The 17,802-nt window shown below is 36.7% G+C and overlaps 1 protein-coding gene across 3 annotated transcripts in view; it reads left to right on the top strand.

Moving 5' to 3' along the window:
• Positions 1-17,491, top strand: part of RIMKLB (ribosomal modification protein rimK like family member B) — an 82,655-nt gene extending 65,164 nt beyond the window's left edge. The window contains exons 2-5 of one of the 3 annotated variants that reach the window (XR_006506406.1): positions 242-387; positions 4,786-4,980; positions 7,682-7,848; positions 17,312-17,491. Coding sequence is in view for 1 of the 3 variants with exons in the window: in XM_044679993.1 (XP_044535928.1) it covers positions 242-705 (464 nt within the window). In the remaining 2 variants the exon portion in view is untranslated. Of the gene's footprint in view, positions 1-241; positions 1,110-3,678; positions 4,327-4,785; positions 4,981-7,681; positions 7,849-17,311 lie in introns of those variants that run through there. The other 2 variants (XR_006506407.1, XM_044679993.1) reach the window with 2 other exon arrangements.
• Positions 17,492-17,802: the final 311 nt, after the last annotated feature.

Genomic DNA, 17,802 nt, shown 5'->3' with positions numbered 1-17,802 from the left:
CTACCAACAATTTGGAAATAGGTCTTGATCAAGGACACATGATAAAACCAGTGGAAATGTGTGTCGGCCATGGGTGGGAGGAATGCGGGGGGGTGAAGGGGAAAGTAGGAGCATGAATCATGTAACCATGTTAAAAATGAATATTAATAAATGTTTTTTTAAAAAAGTATGTAATCTGTTCTGTTCATTTGAGAAAATTCAATCGTGATTATATCTATCTATGTGGTTTTGTCTTTCTTAGGTGGTGTGGGAATGATGTGCTCACTGAGTGAACAAGGAAAACAACTTGCCATCCAGGTGTCAAACATCTTGGGAATGGATGTGTGTGGCATTGACCTACTGATGAAAGATGACGGCTCATTCTGTGTCTGCGAGGCCAATGCAAATGTAGGTTTCATCGCCTTTGATAAGGCTTGTAATCTAGACGTAGCTGGTATGATAGCGGACTATGCCACCTCCCTCCTGCCCCCTGGCCGGCTCACACGGCGCATGTCCCTGCTCTCCGTGGTGTCCACGGCCAGCGAGACTAGTGAGCCAGAGCTGGGCCCCCCAGCCAGCACTGCTGTCGACAACATGAGCGCAAGCTCCAGCTCTGTCGACAGCGACCCCGAAACCACGGAGAGGGAGCTACTCACCAAGCTCCCAGGGGGCCTGTTCAACATGAACCAGCTGCTAGCCAATGAAATCAAACTCCTGGTGGAGTGACTCCACCTGTAAATAATTAACAAACAAAGCCCTTGTAAATCTTTCTCTCTCTCTCTTTTTTTTTCCATTTTTTCCTTCCTTTTTTGAAACCAACTTGCAATGCTGTTTATGAGAGAAGCTCAGGGAGCTGGGGGGAAACTGAGCCAGGTCAGATAAGAGAACAAAGAGAGAAAAGGAACTATGTTTTTCAGTCACTGTTGTCCTCCATTTTTTAACACTGCTGAACCATTAAATGGATTTTACCATATGAATTAATAAGGCCGAAGAGTAGGGGTAAGGTCTTCAGGTGCAAGTAGATAATTCCTTCACTATTGTTACCTTTTAAAATACCCTCAAAAAGAATATTGCATTAGGGCCAGAGAAGAAGAGATATTGCACAACTCCTTTTATCTTTTGTGTTTGGAAAGTCAACACTTTACTACAGATCATAATTCCCCTCTCTAGAGATCATTTATTAGAAATAGGTCAGAGGAAATATCTGCTAAAATTAAAGGAGATTTTTAATATACAAAACTGAAATTTCTACCATTTCAGTTTTCAATTCTTTGTCCATATATCTTTATAAATTTTCCAGAAAAGTTTTAGTATGGGTGCCTCATATTTTATGGTTGCATTTTTTTTTTCAAATTAGATGGGAGGGCAAGATAGATGTGATCTACAAAAACATTTCTTAATAATGACAGAAGTGGCATGTTTGCATAACAGAAGATAGATGAACAGCGTTGCAATGTTTGGTGTACAAAGTAACATTTAATCGAATGTGGAAAAACTTACACTAGTTTAAATATGTGCATTGCCTTGTATTTGTTAGTGTTTTAGTCTTTTGGAAGATATAAACTATGTTAATGTTGCATTTTTTTAATACATGCTAGTCCAATATTCCCTGCTCTATGCCTGCATCTTTAACAATGGCCAAAGTGAAGAAAACGCTACCTTTTGTTAACAAGACACTGAATTGAAGCCTGTGCATCTTTTTTATTATCTTTTTTTCCTTTTCTTTTTTCCTTTTGTTTTGTCTTTCAATGGTGGTTGGGTAAATTAAGGTGAAGATAGAAAAAAAATAATTTATATTTGGGAAAACTGGAGCTGCTTTAATAAGCTATAGAATCCATCTTGATGCCAGTATTTTCTACTTGAGCATTCACATTTTAGAAAGGTGGGGTGCGTGTGTGTTTGGGGAATTGGGGGGGGACGACTCATGGGTTTATTTTCTTTATTGGGTTTTTTTTTTTTACCTTGATGTCAAGTGAGATAAAACAACAGATAAAGTCAATGGGATCTCACAGGAAGAAGTTCTTGACTTCAAGGAAAAGAACATGAGTTATTTTAAGAACTAGACTTCATGAGGAGCTTGGGGGCGGGAAACAACCACTTGAAGGCCCAATGAGGAATAGATACTTCCCAGGTCTGTGTGTATGTTATTTTGTGTCAGCTGATATCTTTCCTTAGTTATTGACTTTTCAGGGTATGTTTATTTAAGGCCACATGCTTTTTGTCCACTTTCTTGGCCAGGCATTTTCCCACTTCTACTCATGGGGTTTGGAGGGAAGGGTGGGAGGGAAGAAGAAAAATGAAGGCAGCAGCATTGGGTCTCACCATAACATTATCAGCTTTCCCTACTGTTCTTTTTCTCCCTTGCCCACTAAATATGTAAAGCCCTGAAGCTACAAGTGGTGTCAGCACACATAAATACACATATACACAAACAAACAGCAACAACAATGAACAGGGATAAAGGTATCCCACAGAGGTGTTGGAGTATGTATGAGAGAGAAATGGAGATGCTGCCAACCTCCGCAGGATTCTTAAAAGAGCAAGCACCATCTCCCCTACAATCCTCTGCGGTTTTTCTTTGAGCCACTTCTTTGCTTCTCCAGTGCTGTCTGTCTTCATGTGGACCTTAAACATAATCTCGTGGATACTACTAGAAAGACTTCAAGGCAATAAAAAAGAAAGATCAGTATTAACCTGTTGTAACAGAGGTTTGATCATGCATACCTTGTATAGGATTTTCTTTCATTTTAAAAAGGAATGTAACAAAAATGGATTTTTAAATAGAATTAAATAATATTAAAATTGAGTAGAAGGTTAATTGTTGATAAATAGAATAGTAACTCTGTGCCAGTGTCTGACTTCATAATAGAAGGTACTCTTTAGAAGGAGTTTCTGATGAAACTTAGGATACTCTAAATCACATGCAAATAATTTGGCTTATAATACACAGTGTGCTCAGTGTATATCTAATACGCTTGAGAGCCATAAACAGAAAAGGATCACATGTCAGATGGTACTCTAATTGAATTCTCTTACTTTGATGGTTCCAGTACATTGTTTGGTCAAGAGAAGTAAAAAAAAATTCAAGAAAGGAGAAAGCATGCTCTTAGTTGCATTTACCACAAATGTTTTTTATGTAGAGACCATCTCTATATGATACACTTGGAATATGTCTATACGCGTGTGCGTGTGTGTGTGTGTGTGTGCATGTGTGTGTGCACAGATGTGTACAATTAAACATTTTTTTTCCTTTGACAATAAAGGGAAAGAATCTTAGGTTTGTGGTGTTCGAAAGGGAGGGAATAGGGGAATTGATTTAATATCATTTGCACTTATACATCCACATGCAAAGTAAGAGGGTATATTCCAAAATCATTCTATCATTAGTTTACTCATATTTGGATAAAACTATTTTTCAAAATCACACTGTTCTAAACTACATAGACTCACCAACCTTGTTATGATTTGGAAATTCACATGTTAGAATGAAAAGAGCAGTAAAGTCTAGCTATTTTCCTCTATTCCTTCGTTAAATAGAGGCAAAAAAAAAAGTTAAGTCTTCCTTAAACAAGCCAAATGAAACTTTTGCAAATATTCATGTTAAGTTACAACTAATTTTATTTTTGTATTTGTTTAATAACTTTTGTATAAACCTCATTACTGTTTGGAGAGGTAGAAATGTATCTGTCAATATTTGTGTAACTATAATCATGTCAAAGTTTGAATTGTTTGTACAGCTTTGTAGCTTGTCACGCTTGTACTTTTTTTAATACTGTATTTTTTTAAAAATAATTTTCTGGAATTGTTTCCTCATCTTGCCCATGATAGAAGTTGGACTATACACATGCACACATGTTATGGACTATTCCATTTTATTTTTTTCCCCATTTTTAAAAAAATTTTTTTTGATGCTCACAAGCTGCTTAGTCATTTCTGCTGGCTTTTCCTCCATCCAACTTTGAAATCTTTGTGTGCATGCTATCTGCTCAAGAAACAGCTTTGGAACATTTGAGTCTTTGAGGGGAAAAAAATCCAGAGACATGCTTTCATCAAGCACTCCATCAGACTTTGAGAAGGCATCGTGTGAAATCACTGACTTTCCAAATCAACTCCCCTACTCTTCCCAGTGAAAAAAAAGGAAAAAAAAAGGGTAAACAAAAAGTTGTTTTACTCATTTGAGAGTAAAACCCCAGTTTGGGGATATGGGAGGGCTTAGGGAGACTGTAAAATCAAATCTCGTGTTACATTATTTTTTTCCTGGCTCACTCTTTTTGAGAAGGTTTATGGGCTATGTGGCTGGTGAGACACGATCCCCTCCTCCCTAAGGAAATGTAGGTGCTCAGACAGGTAACCTCTGCTGCTACTGTTTTTTATTTTATTTAAAATTTGTTTTCATTGTTCTAGGATTTTAAGAAGTAATATATTGCAGGATTTATAACCAGATTCACTCCTTTTTCTTTCTTTCTTTTAAAAAAATAAATGTTTTATTTAAAGTATGTTAAGCGTCTTTGAAGCTTGGATTTTGGAGTGTCTCAGTAGTAGACAAAAATCTGCTGTTGGAATCTCCTAGTCCTCTTCCAGATTTGACTTGAAATGCTTTTAATTTTGTTTGGGGATTTTTTGTGTGGTATTTTATTTCTTTTACCAAAGTCCTATTGTTATACTGTTTTGGGGAGGGTGTCTAACTTAGTGTTAAATCTTCTTATATTAATGAAAACTTGGCTTTTTATTTCTTTAATGTTTTATTTTTTGTTTCATTTTTAAAGAAACATTCTAACTGCTTCCACTGTTACTGTTCTTTGCCAGCCTTTTCCGGAGCCAAAAAAAAAAAAAAAACCCAGAGAAAAAAATTTCCTCCTTCCCCCTTCCTGATGATGAGTGAGAAGTTTTGAGAACTTTCGGGGTCAATGCCTTTTTAAACTTCCCTTCCCCCAATAATGCAGCTCGTATAATGGTAAATGCAGCAGCCTGGATCCATGCAGAGCCCCAGCCTGCTGGCAGGTAATTTGACTCTTTCTGCTTTCTTCTGATCACCAGCCTATAATCTAATTTGCCCTTTTCTCCCTCCCTCTTCTTCCCTTCCCTATTTTATTTTAAGAAAAAAGTTTTCATTTATAGAGACTCTTACTGATTTTTTAAAAATAATAACACATAAACATCTATAGAATTTCTTATGTAATTTTCACATTTGGGTGAGCTTTAGAGCTGGTTGGGATGAGTACATGACAATTCTTGGGGGTGGCTGTTTAGAGTCATAGATATATTTTTCTTCTTTGCATATGTGTCTGTATTTGGGTATTTTAGAATGTGGGGGGTTTTTTTGGCTTTGTTTTTGTTTTGGGTTTGTTTGTTTCTTCCATTGTGCTACTCTGGCTTAAGCTTTTACAGGGGTTGGTGTTCCAAGTACACAGTGAGCTCACAGTATAAAGACATCAATTAAGAGTTGACAGGTATGGAAAACTAGAGTTTTGAAAAGGTAAAATTTAGGAATTAGGCTAAATGTTACCATTTTTACCATAGCATTTAGCTAGTTCTTATAGCACTTTGATTTTTATGACATTATTATAAAGTTGAGCAGGAATATTGAGAAATAGAAAGATAATAGAAAGTAATTAGTTACAGAATAATTTAAGTACTAATCTTTCAGTACCAAGCATTTCCAATGCACTTATGTTGACAAATAAAAAACTATAATTTCCTATCCAAAAATTATCCTATAAAATTAAAGATGAAAAACCATAGCATTTGGGGGAGGTAGCTTGGGGAAGTGGGGAATGGGATGGGACAGATAATATAGTGGTTAAGAAGTTTGACTTAGTTTATACTTGCTAATAAGAGGCAAACCCAGGAACAGAACTCAAGTTTTGATAGATCACTCCCTAGTTAATGAGTCACCCCCCTATTTTTCTTTTTTAAGTTAAATTTGGTGAACCCTGTATCACGTAACTGTTCAAGATTTTTCTCCTGCATGATTTCACCTTACCCCACAGCTAGAGTCAGTGGTTTTAGTGAACATCAGTCAGGAAAATATGCCATTTAGCCCTGTCTCTGTGTGAAAAGTCACTAATCCTAATCTGTGCTTCAGATTCCTCTTATAAAAAAGAGGTCATTTCTACCAAGAATTCTGAGTCGGTGATATCATTCTTATTTCACTGAATTTCTTAAATGGGGTAGTCCCAAGTTCAGAGTACTTCACTCCTTGGTGATACATTAAGAAGGGATGAGCCCAGAGGACTCTAACTTGGACTATAGCTGACTGAGATGACCAGCAGCTGATGATATGAAGTGGATAAGGGCTAGAGAGAAATGGTTTCAGAGACTTTCTACTCCATACCTCATTTTTAATGTCCCAAGTATATTTGATAGGTGCGTGGTAACTTAAGAGTCCTTGGAGACTTATTTTCAAGTAGGTTCCTCCATTCTTTTATATATTTGGTAGAGATGATCTAAATATATAGCATTTAAATTTGCTAACTACCACTGAGATTTGAGATGAGGGATGGGGTGTAGATGGTCAAAATGTTATTTTAGATTTCAGTCAGAGAGACTTCCCTGTGCCACAGTTCCCCAGAAGCACAGCAGACCTCTTGAGAGCAACTATGGGAATGGCGAAACTGATATCACCAACTCTTCTGCCCAGACTCACTCTGCATGCTGAGGTCGACGGATGGGGGTTGAGAGTTGGGAAATAAATGAGGAGGAAAATGGAACATCAGTTCGGTCCCTTTGTTAAACTAGCATTCAGGGCTTAGAACAGTGTTCATCTTAAATGAGTTTTTGTTGGCAGGCTGGCTTCCCTTTTTATTTATTTGTTTGTTTTTGTTTTGAGGGTGGGAGGGGAAGAAGACAGAGGAAAATTATCTTTAATGATCATTACTTGGTTATTGAATTAAGTGCCATGATAGCTAGCATAACAACAATAATGCTTCTAAAATGGCAGTGGGAAGATAAATTCATATCAAATTATAAAAACAAAACTTTTTACAGGCTTGTTAAAAACTATTCTCTTACCTCTTTTACATGTATATTCTTTTCCCCTCTTTTCATTGTTTTGTGTATGTATGTGTATGTGTGAGACACACATAATTTGGGGATATGCGCATTAAGAATTTTCTCTAGTTGAAAATGTTTTAGATTTTCTAAATAAAGTGATTAGTAGTTTTCAAATAAATCATTATATTGCATATATAGTTCTATTTTAAATATAGGTGGAGTGTATATTTGTATGTTTGTGATTTTAAGTAACTTCAAAATATTTTTTAAAATCAGGCAGCCCCACTGGGTTCTAGAAAAATAAAAATTTTAAGTGTCTATTTATTCTACTGCTATTTTAGTGGTCTCTGAAATGAAATTTTACAAGGCTTTTGGACTACCAAATTCAGGTTTTTAAAGTGGACCTTAATATAGATCTTAGCAGTAGAATCAGAAAAGTAACATTTTTTAAAAGAAAGAAAAATATCTCTTAGAGATTGTAGTTGCTGAGTGGCTCAGCTTTCTACTTCTCATTTTGGAATTTTACCAGTTTAGCATCAATCTTTCCTGAAAGTTAACCATAACCTTACTATATGTGTTATGTACATTTGGTAGCAGGGGCCATAAAAATAGTAGGAAGACACAAACACGGTATGTTGGACAAAGGAACCCTGTTTGGTTAATGATCTGATACTGAACAGAAACTCTTCTATATACCCTTCTGGTGCAGCAGAGTAATAAACTGGTAGGTGGCTGCAGTAGAAGAAGGACTTCAGAGTGGTGATTGGGACCTGAAAATTCTCCAGAGGGGCAAGTGGAACATAAAATAGAAGATGGAAACAAAGGGGGAAGAGGATGGAAAAGAGATTAAGGCTCCTGGGATTTACACTCTGGGTGGTAAGTCTACCTTTCTTGGTTTTTGGCTTAGCAAAGTAAAATTATTCATCTGTTAGAACTATTACATAAGACAATTATCTGTATCCATGTTTATACTTAGACTCACACATGTATACAAGAATATATAAGTACTTTACTCATCATCAGCATGTCGTTAAAATGTTTTTTATCCAATGTAGTTTCACCCTTTAAAATGAATAGACTTAAGAAAAAGTGCTCCCAAAGTGAAACTATTATAAAATGTAAATGAGGGATGGATTTGGAATTGGTAGACCTGGGTTCAAAACCTGACTTTGCCATTTATTTCCCTTGTGACCTTGGGCAAAAATCATTCCATTTTTCTGGGACATCAGTCTCCTCATCAATAAATTAAGAATTTAGATTAGATGGTACCTAAGGTCTCTTCCAATCCTATCTCTGTGGTCATATGTATAATAAATTTCTTAACTATGTTGTGCAATTCAACATATATTTAATGTTGGAATGTAGACTGATTTGATACCTATCCGAATTTTTAAGAAAGAACAGCAAGATTAATTTCTTTTGAGATTATTTTGTAAATGTGGGCTAGAAGAAAGTGATAGTGACAGAAAGTAAATCAATAAAACTTTTAAAAAATACTTAGGCAAAAATGTGCTGCCTTTAAATTCAATTTTTAAAAATGACTTTTCTCACTCTTCCTTGTTGCCTGATTATCACTTCAGCCTATCGTCCTTTCTCTCCCCTTCCATCTGTTTTCAATCTCTCCTTGTATCCATTTCTCGTTCTATACTTGTCTGTTTCTCTCTCTTTGTTTATTTTCCCAACTTACTTTTCTGTGTTAACATGTGTATATCATTTCACTCTTGACCGCGTTTTTTTCCCCCTATGTATGCTTATGTGATGGAGCTTACTCTCTTAATGCTCATTAGGAAGGTAGGAAACAAGCCTGGAAACTTTGTGCTGGGCTCTGTGCTAAAGCACTTTACAAATATCTAAATGCTCATTATGAGTCAGGGATGTGGTATGATAGTCAAAAGAATTAATTCTGTCTTTGGCTTTATTAAGAGAAACTTAGTATCCAAGAATGAGAAAGTGATGGTTCTCTCTATACTCTGTCCTGATTGATCACATCTGGAATATTGTGTTTTATTCTCAGTGTCATGTTTTATAAAGGGTCATTTATTAATGAGTTAAAAAGGATTCAGAAGGTAACTCATTCCACATAAAGATCAGTTGAAAGACCTGGGGATATTTAGCCTGGAATAAAGTCCAAAGGTAGACATGATAACTTTCCTCAAGTACTTGAAAGCCTTTCACATGAAAGAAGAATCCTGCTTATTCTATTTGGACTAAGAGGCAGAACTAGGAGCAGCAAATACAGATGTAAATATAGGTTTAAAGAAAAGAAAAACTGCCCTAACAATAAGACCTATCTAAAAGCAGAGTAGAATGCCCTAAGAAGTTAAGGGATTTCCATGAACTTGAGGTCTTTAATCAAAAAACTGGATGACCACTCTAGCAGACTGGATAATTTCTGAACTCTTGAAACTTTGTTCAGTGCCCAGGAGACTTTCCTGTGGACCTTAGACCTAGAAGGAACCGGAAGGGTCATCTAGTCCAACTCTCTCATCTTATAAGTGGGGAATCTGAAGCCCAGAGAAGTTGTGACTTTACCCAGGGTCTCATTGTAGAAAGTGGCAGAGTTGTCATTTGAACAATATCGAACCTCTGAGTCCAGCCAGGTTCACTTCTCTTTCCATGATATCACATTGCTTTGGAAATTAGAAATTATTTCATAAAGCTGCAGTTAATCTTTATGAATCTTAAGAATCCTGGGAAGGCTGTACAAATAAAGCTGCTTTTTAAGGCAGGATAAGAGGTCACCTTTTGCAATGTCTTATCTGTTGATAAGAAAAATCTATGATGTACTTAAAAATGTATTACATTTTCTTGTTTACAGGTCTTTGTAAATACATTTAAAAATGCATCAGAACATTCGGAGAATATTAAGCACCAAGTAGATATCTTTTGCTCAGAACAAACTCTCCAAAGGGGGAACACATTATATTCCTTTTAAGACATTTGAGGAAAAAGAAGATATTATGGAAAACATGTTTAGTTTCAACTAGGTCTCTTATTCAAGTAACTCCTACCCAATTATTACTCCCAAACTGATGACATTTATTAATTTATAACAAAAGAACCAGCTATATTGTGCTGAAATAAGACTTTTGGGGTGTTTACCTCCAATCCCTTTTATTCTTTTTTAAAAACCCCTTGAGGGGGGCAGCTGGGTAGCTCAGTGGATTGAGAGTCAGGCCTAGAGACGGGAGGTCCTAGGTTCAAAGCTGGCCTCAGACACTTCCCAGCTGTGTAACCCTGGGCAAGTCACTTCACTCCCATTGCCCACCCTTACCACTCTTCCACCTAGGAGCTAATACACAAAAGTTAAGGCTATTAAAAAAAAATAAAAAATCTTTAAAAAAAAAAAAAACCCTTGAGGGACAGGAGCAGATATTTAGGCTAAAAGGAAGAAAACAGGACAGGGAAGAACCTGTGTGTCCTTGGAACAAACAGGGTGGTCAGGAGAACAGCTGATAACATTAATGCCTAAGGAGGAACTAATTACAGAATCTCAGAGTTGGAAAAGACTTTGGAGAGATCCTCATATCCCACGCTTGGTATAATCCTGGGAATCTTCTTTCTCGGATTTATAAGGACCTCAATCCAAATTTTTTTCTATTGTAAATTTTGAAGAAAGTTCACAATTACAATATTTATAAAGTTATATTTATGTAACCTTGATTATTTGAGGGCAAGAAGTATATTTTTAAAAGAACAATGCCAGTATTATTTTCAAAATTCAACCCTATTCATAAAAAAAGTAAAATTTTCTATATGCTTTCAGAGATGGAAGATTCTCTCAAGGAGCAGAATTAGTTCTAAGAGATGCCACACACAGTCTTTCAGGTGTGGTTTTATTAAGTGCATACAAGATACTTAAGATAGTTAATTTCCAAATCATACAAAAATTTTTCTTATATCTTATAGAAGTGACTTGTATCCTGAACAAGTCACTGGCACAAAGGCCAATTCTTAAGGTTTCTATCTTTAAAATATCTCTTATATCTAAGACCTTTTTATCCCCACTGGAACCACTCCAGTTCAGGCTCTCGTCTTCTCCTACCTAGACTGTGGTACCAGCCTCCTAATTGGTCTTTCTGCTTCTTTTCTTATCTCTTCTCCAATCCATCATCTACACTGCTGCCTGAGTAATCTTCCTAGCACATCACTGATTATGTCACTACTCTCCTTAGACACCCTCAATGTCTCCTCATTGCCTACCAAATAAAATATAAATTACTGACTAAGGTATTTGAGGCCCTTCAGAAGCTAGCTTTAACCTACTTAATCAGCTTAATCTTATTCCCCTTCACATATTCTATATCTTAGCTAAAGTTGGGCTATTATCGCTTCTCACTTTCAGTCTTTACTTGACTGTCTCTCTATGATTACTCATAGCATTCCCATGCTTAGAATTAATTCCCTTCTACAGTTCCACCTGTTGAAGTTCCTTCAAGGTACAACTTAGATGCTATTTCCTAATTATTTGTCTCCTTTCCCCTGCAACTTCCAACCTCTCAAAATAAAGAGGAATCTCTTCTAGGATTTTCAATTTTTCCCATTTTTTTGCTATATTTCTCTTTTTTCTCATGTTTTATATCAATTATTTGTATACTTGTTCTCCTTGAGAGCTAAGTTGGACCTAGAACCATTTTTTATTGCCAAGCTGCAATAATACAGCCTGAATCCAAACTCTAGATTTTGCTCACAATATATGAATTAATGAGAATTTATCCAGAACAATATTTCCCAATCTTACTTGGCCATAGAAGAGTTCATAAGATCATAGAATTTGAACCGAAAGAACTTAAAGGTCATGAAGCACAGCCCCCTCGTATAAAAGAGGAAGCCAAAGTCCAGGCAGTCAACAAGAATTTACTAAGATCTTGTTATGTGCCATTTACTGTGCTATGTGCTGGAAAGTCAAAGACTAGAACAAGGTGTCTGCCTTCAAGGAGCTTCTAATGGAAAGACAACTTGCATACAACTCCGTGTGTATATAAGCATATACAATGTAAATATAATCCCAGAGAAAGGCTTCTCGCATAAAGTAGAAAAAAGCCAAGAGACTGAGGTGAACAGGGAGAAAATTCTAGATATGGGTGATAGCCAGTGAAAAGCTGAAGTCAGGAGATGCAATGTTGTTCGGGGAGAATAGTAAGTTGACCAGTTTCTCTAGATTTTATAATACTTGGAAATAGAGTAAAGGTAAAAAGAATGAAGGTTAGGAAGGAACTAGATTGTAAAAGGTTTTAACTGCCAAATAGGATTTGTATTTGGTCAGGCAGCTAAAATGGAGTCCATGAGATTAATGAGATTAGTGAGATGAGAATTTGGCTTTACTCAAGATTAATTGTCAGCTAAAGAGATGATGGAGTGGAAGGGGAAGAAACCTGAGACAGGAACAGCAGCTTGTCTGTAGGCCTTGACAATAGTCCAGGCATGAAGTGAAGACAGCTTAAACTAAGGTGGTAGCTGAGTATGGATATAAGTGGTATATGTATAAGATATTGTGAATGTGGAAACAACTTGAAAACAGATTGGATTTGTGGGGTGCTTTAGAGGACTTCTGTTCTAATCACCTCATTTTGTTTTTAAAATGTTTATAGATGGCTTTAATTTTTACATGGCAGATTTTTAAAAATTCCTCTTGTACTAAATCGTCACTGTGACAAGAAATTATAATAAAGGATATGTGGAGGCATGTGAGAAAGTTGAGGATGATGATGAGGATGGTAGCCTGAGTGCCTGGGAGACTAAGATGGTGGTGCTATCAATAATAACAGGAAAATTGGGAAGAGTGGAAGATTTGAGGAAAAGATAATGAGTTCTACTTTGGACATGTTGAGTTTGAGATATTTATGAGACATTCAGGTTGAGATGTCCAGGAAGCAATTGGTATTGTGAAATTGGAACTCAGGAGAGAGATTAAGTATGGATGCATACTTAATCTGATAATTATCTATCTATAATTATCTATAATAAGATCTGATGATAATTAAATTCATGGAAATAGCTTAGATCACCAAATGAGAATAGTATAGAGGGAGAAGAGGATCCAAGACAGAGCCCTCTGGGAAACATACGGTTGGTGGTTATGGCCTGAATGAAAATGCAACAAAGGCTAAGAAGGAGCAAGTCAGACAGATTTGAGAAGAACCAAGAGAGGACTGGGTCATGAATAGGAAAGATATTGTCAAAAAGAAGTGAGTGTAAAAAATAAAAATTATTAAATGAAAAAAAAAGAAGTAAGTGATTAGTGTCAGAAGTTAGAGAGGTCAAGATTGATGAAGACTGAGATAAGGCCATCAGATTTGGCAATTAAGAGATCTCAATATGCAAAGAGCATTTTTAATTGAATGATGAGGTGTTAGAATCCATATGCAGAGAGTTTAGGAAAGAGGAATGGAAGCACTGATTATAGGCAGCTTTCTCAAAGAATTTAGCTAAAAAAGGAGAGGAAAGATATAAGGCAATAGGTAACAGGGTTAGTAGGATCAAGTAAAGGATTTTTAAAGATAGAAGAGACATGAGTATTTGTGTAAACAGTGGGGAAGGAACCAGTAGATAGGAAGATATTGATGATTATAGAGAGAGTGAGAATAATAATAGAGGGGTCCGTCTACAGGAGAAAGACCATCTCTTCTTAAAAGGAAGGGGTGAAAGAGGAGATAGTAGGGTCCATGAGATCAGGAGGAGTGAAGAAGAGAGATTTAGTAGCTTGCCCAGGGTCATCCATATTGTAAGTGTTCATGATGGTGCTTAAACCTGGTTCTTTTTTTTTTTTTTTAAATAACCCTTACCTTCTATCTTAGAATCAATACTATGTATTGGTTCCAAGGCAGAAGAGTGGTAAAGGCTAGGCAATGGGGATTACTTGCCCAGGGTCATATAGTTAGAAAGTGTCTGAGGCCAAATTTGAACCTAGGACCTCTTGTCTATAGACCTAGCTCTCAATCCACTGAGCCACCCAACTGCCCCCTAAACCTAGTTCTTCTTGACTTCAAGTCCATTGTTGTCCATTACCCTATGCTGCCTCTCAAGGACTTGCAACATATCAATATAATTATACATATTTATCTTAGGTTATATACTATCTACCCAGATGAAGGATGTTTGGGAGCAAATTAGAAGAAATCAACTTAATTTTCATTTTTGGCACACAAATGTTTTTATGCCTATGAAATTTCATATTTGATCTTTTAGAAGGAAGTATTACCAATACTGAAATTTTATGATGAAACCTCCTATTCACATTATTCAAATAGCAGTTTAGGGAATCTTCACTTAACAGCATTAGAGTAAGAGCAAGTAGATGATTGTTTTGCCCTTTAAATCCTATAAGTAGTGTAATGCAAAGATGCAATAAAGGCTTTTGCCCTTGCAAAAGTTAACTGAAAACTTCTGGCAGTTAAACCTTAGAATCCTGACAGTCAGTTGGTTCCGGAGGCTTGAAGAGATCGGAAGGACCAACTGGAGCTCTGCCTTTGGCTTTCGGCTTTGCTTTTGGCCTGTGCCTTGTCTCTGGACAATTTGAACTTAGCTAATTTCTCTGGACCTCTCCCTGACCTTCTCCATACTATTTCCCCATTACCTTTCCTGTTTTCTTGTGGGCTCTGGGAGGAAGGGTGGCTTTGGGGTTTTAGTGAATAGATTTTATGGGTTTAGTTTCCCCATAGGCAAGTAGAACATCCTTGAAACAAATTATCCCTTACTTTATTGATTTAGTATACCCTCTACTTTAAAAGCAGCCAAAACTTCCCTGGATGAGAAAACAGGTTCTCTCTCAGTCTAACCCATTCCTGTGACCCTTCCCCATCTTGAGTTTCTCCCTAGCAGCTGTCAGAAACCCCAAACCCTTCTCTCCCTCTGACTAACCCTGAACATTAATAAATCCCCTTGTTACCTAATCAAACCCTCTGGTGAATCATTGTGTTGGAGAATTAGGCAGGGGTTGAAGGGGAAGGAATTATCCTCTTTTATTTCCTGAGGGAACTGGAGGCGTCCATCTTGAGAGAAAGTCGGTTGCCCGATACTTCCTCCTGGATCCTGGTCAGTTTCAGTGACAGGGAGGAGACTTGCAACTCCTCCTTTGAGGATTTGAGAAACTGACAAGAAAGCCCTCAAGTCAGATTTAAACCATTTCTGACTGGCCCTATACCTTGTGTCTGTAGAAGTACCTTTCCCGCCTAGAAGGGTTCAGCCTATTTCCCCAATGTCCTCTGTCTCTAGCCTGAGTGTCTAGTCTGTTAAGCTGCCTCTCCTGAATACCTCACCTGTATCCTTACCATCCAAATACCGCCTTGTCCATTCCTCCCTAAACTAGCCATTTCCCTTTATTCCTCCTCCTAATACCCATCTCACATTTATTCCTTCCTTTTAACCTAAAGATTCCAAGATCACCACACATTTCTCCATAACAGTAGCTTGTATAATTCTTATAAAAGTCCAGAAGCTTAGCCTGTGTAGTCTCCAGTAATGAGAGTAGACCCCAGTAAAATCAAAGCCATGGTCTGGCCAGAATCACTATTCACATTAGGACCCAAAACCCTCCCTGATGTACTTGGTAAATAACTGGCTGTGTTCTAGACAAATTCACTGAAACAAACATTTCCCTGAGAATCTGGACTAGATGGTTACACATTTACCTATGATTTATCACCTATAGAAAACTCTGTTTAGAACCACTGAGGTAATCTACATCCATTGTTTCTATCTTGTAAATCATTAGTAACCATTGTCCCTGCAAAAGGTTTACCTAATCCCTTAGCCTAGGTCATTTCCCCTATAAAGTATATACCCCAAAATCATTAAACTTTGTTACTGATCAGCAAGAGGACTCTTGCATGTGTTTCTGTCAGTCTGTCAGTTTGGCCCTCCTGTAACCCCAGAATCATTTCTCTCATCCTGGTTCACCAACCCAGGAGTAATTTGTTGAGCAGGTCTTGTTGAGCCTGCCTTTATTTCTTTTTTTGTTCTATCCATCTCCCTAACAGTAAAATGGAATAAAAGGTACCAGATTTTTGAGAACTAGTCAGACATTCTGAATCTTGTTTCACTGATTAAATTCCAAATCCAACGCTCCTTTTACTAAACTCTGCTACTTACTATTATTTAAAATTGTGTTAGTTGTTGTCAAAGTTGTTTCTGAAGTGCCATTTTTAAAAAAAGAAAATAGATATTTTATATACTTTAAGAACTGAAAAAGGTATATCCCTGAATTGGTGGTGAGGGCAGGGAGGAATAAGGAGGGAAGACAGCAGTGGAATGCTGCACTTGTGTATTCAGAAGCATGTTTTAGGAGGGATGGGATGGAGTTAAGGCATTTAGAGTTAGGGAGACCTGAGATTGAATCCTGGCTCATCATTTTATCAGCTGAGTCACTGAACAAGTCACTTAATCTCTTCAAACTTCAGTTCTGTTATCTGCCAAAGCAAGATGGCTAAACTTGTAAAACTCTCCTTATAAAGTTGGTATGAGCAAAGTGCTTTGAGATCATAAGGCTCTTCTTATTATGAATAGTTATTTTGCAGTAAATTCCAGACACCATATGTCAAGGACACAAATTTCTAGATGAAACAAAAGGATTAGAGAAGATCCTATTAATCTCACTCCCTACTTCTTATATATTATAAAGATAATAATGCTAACATTTCTCACACAGTATCATGTTAGCTAGCCACTATGATTTTCAAAACCTTTCGATAATTTTAAAGAGCTTCAGAAATTACATTCAGAAATTTAAAATGATAATTGTTGACAAGAGGCTTTATTTTGAGGTGTATTTCATTAAAAATTATGAGTTTTAGCCATTTATGCACGTGAAAAGATTTTAGGCCCAACTATAGATTTCAGCTATTGAAAAAAAGAGAAGTGTCTTTAATGTAATGGAATAATTGAAAATATGGCATAACTCAATATCCCACCTAAACACAAGTGATAGTAAGTCCTACACTAGTTAATCCCCATTCTAGGTCTAATTGTACCATATCTCACTTTTGATTTTATGTTTTTAAATACATAGGATGACAAAGGAAACCAGTTGTTGAAGTACAGTTATCAAAATGTTGGAGGAGAGGAGTGAAAGATCACAGACACCAAATCAAAAACTCTCTTACTATAAAACATTTTTGCTAGTTCTAGACATTGAAAACATAAACCCCTTTAAAGTCATATTCAGTCTCTTTTCCCAATTCCCAATGCCTAAAAACATACTATTATATCACTAAAGGAATAACTTCTAGATCTGTTGGATCATGGTAACTTAATTGTGGCATTTTTTAAAATTCCTGCCCTTCCATTATCTGTTACTTTTTCTACCCTCATAATTGAGACTGATTTTAATTTGTGGTTTAAGTTTTCTTTCAGGTTTTTGAAGTAGAAAGTGATCATCCTTCTTTACGCTGTGGTCATCCTGGATGAAGATACATTTGACCAGATGGACCTCAGGTGGGGCAAAATACAGAAGAAAGAAGCAGCAGCCTCAACTAGTTTGACTGTAGTCATATTTTCATAATAAAACGCTATGAAAATAGAACCTCGGTATTTTTGAAGAATGCCTTGTTATGTGCTAATTATAGTTTATCCCTCCTCTTTTCCCTAATAAAAATACTCTTGTCCAGAAGTCAGAACTAGAAAGTCTAGTTACATATGAACTATTCTGTCATTTCAGCAAGAAGCTGGGTATTGGAGTCCTGATGCCCTGATTTCTCTTATGTCACTTATTTGAATTTCTACTCCAGTCCCCTTTTCTTTAGTGGGCAGCTAGGTGGCCCAGTGGATGGAGTGCTGGGCTTGGAGTCAGGAAGACTCAAGCCCCATGGTATGACCTCTACTAGACCTACACAA

The sequence above is a fragment of the Gracilinanus agilis genome, chromosome 5 (assembly GCF_016433145.1).
Source record: "Gracilinanus agilis isolate LMUSP501 chromosome 5, AgileGrace, whole genome shotgun sequence".
In the NCBI taxonomy this organism is placed as follows: Eukaryota; Metazoa; Chordata; class Mammalia; order Didelphimorphia; family Didelphidae; genus Gracilinanus; species Gracilinanus agilis.
This window is presented reverse-complemented; position numbering and strand designations above follow the sequence as displayed.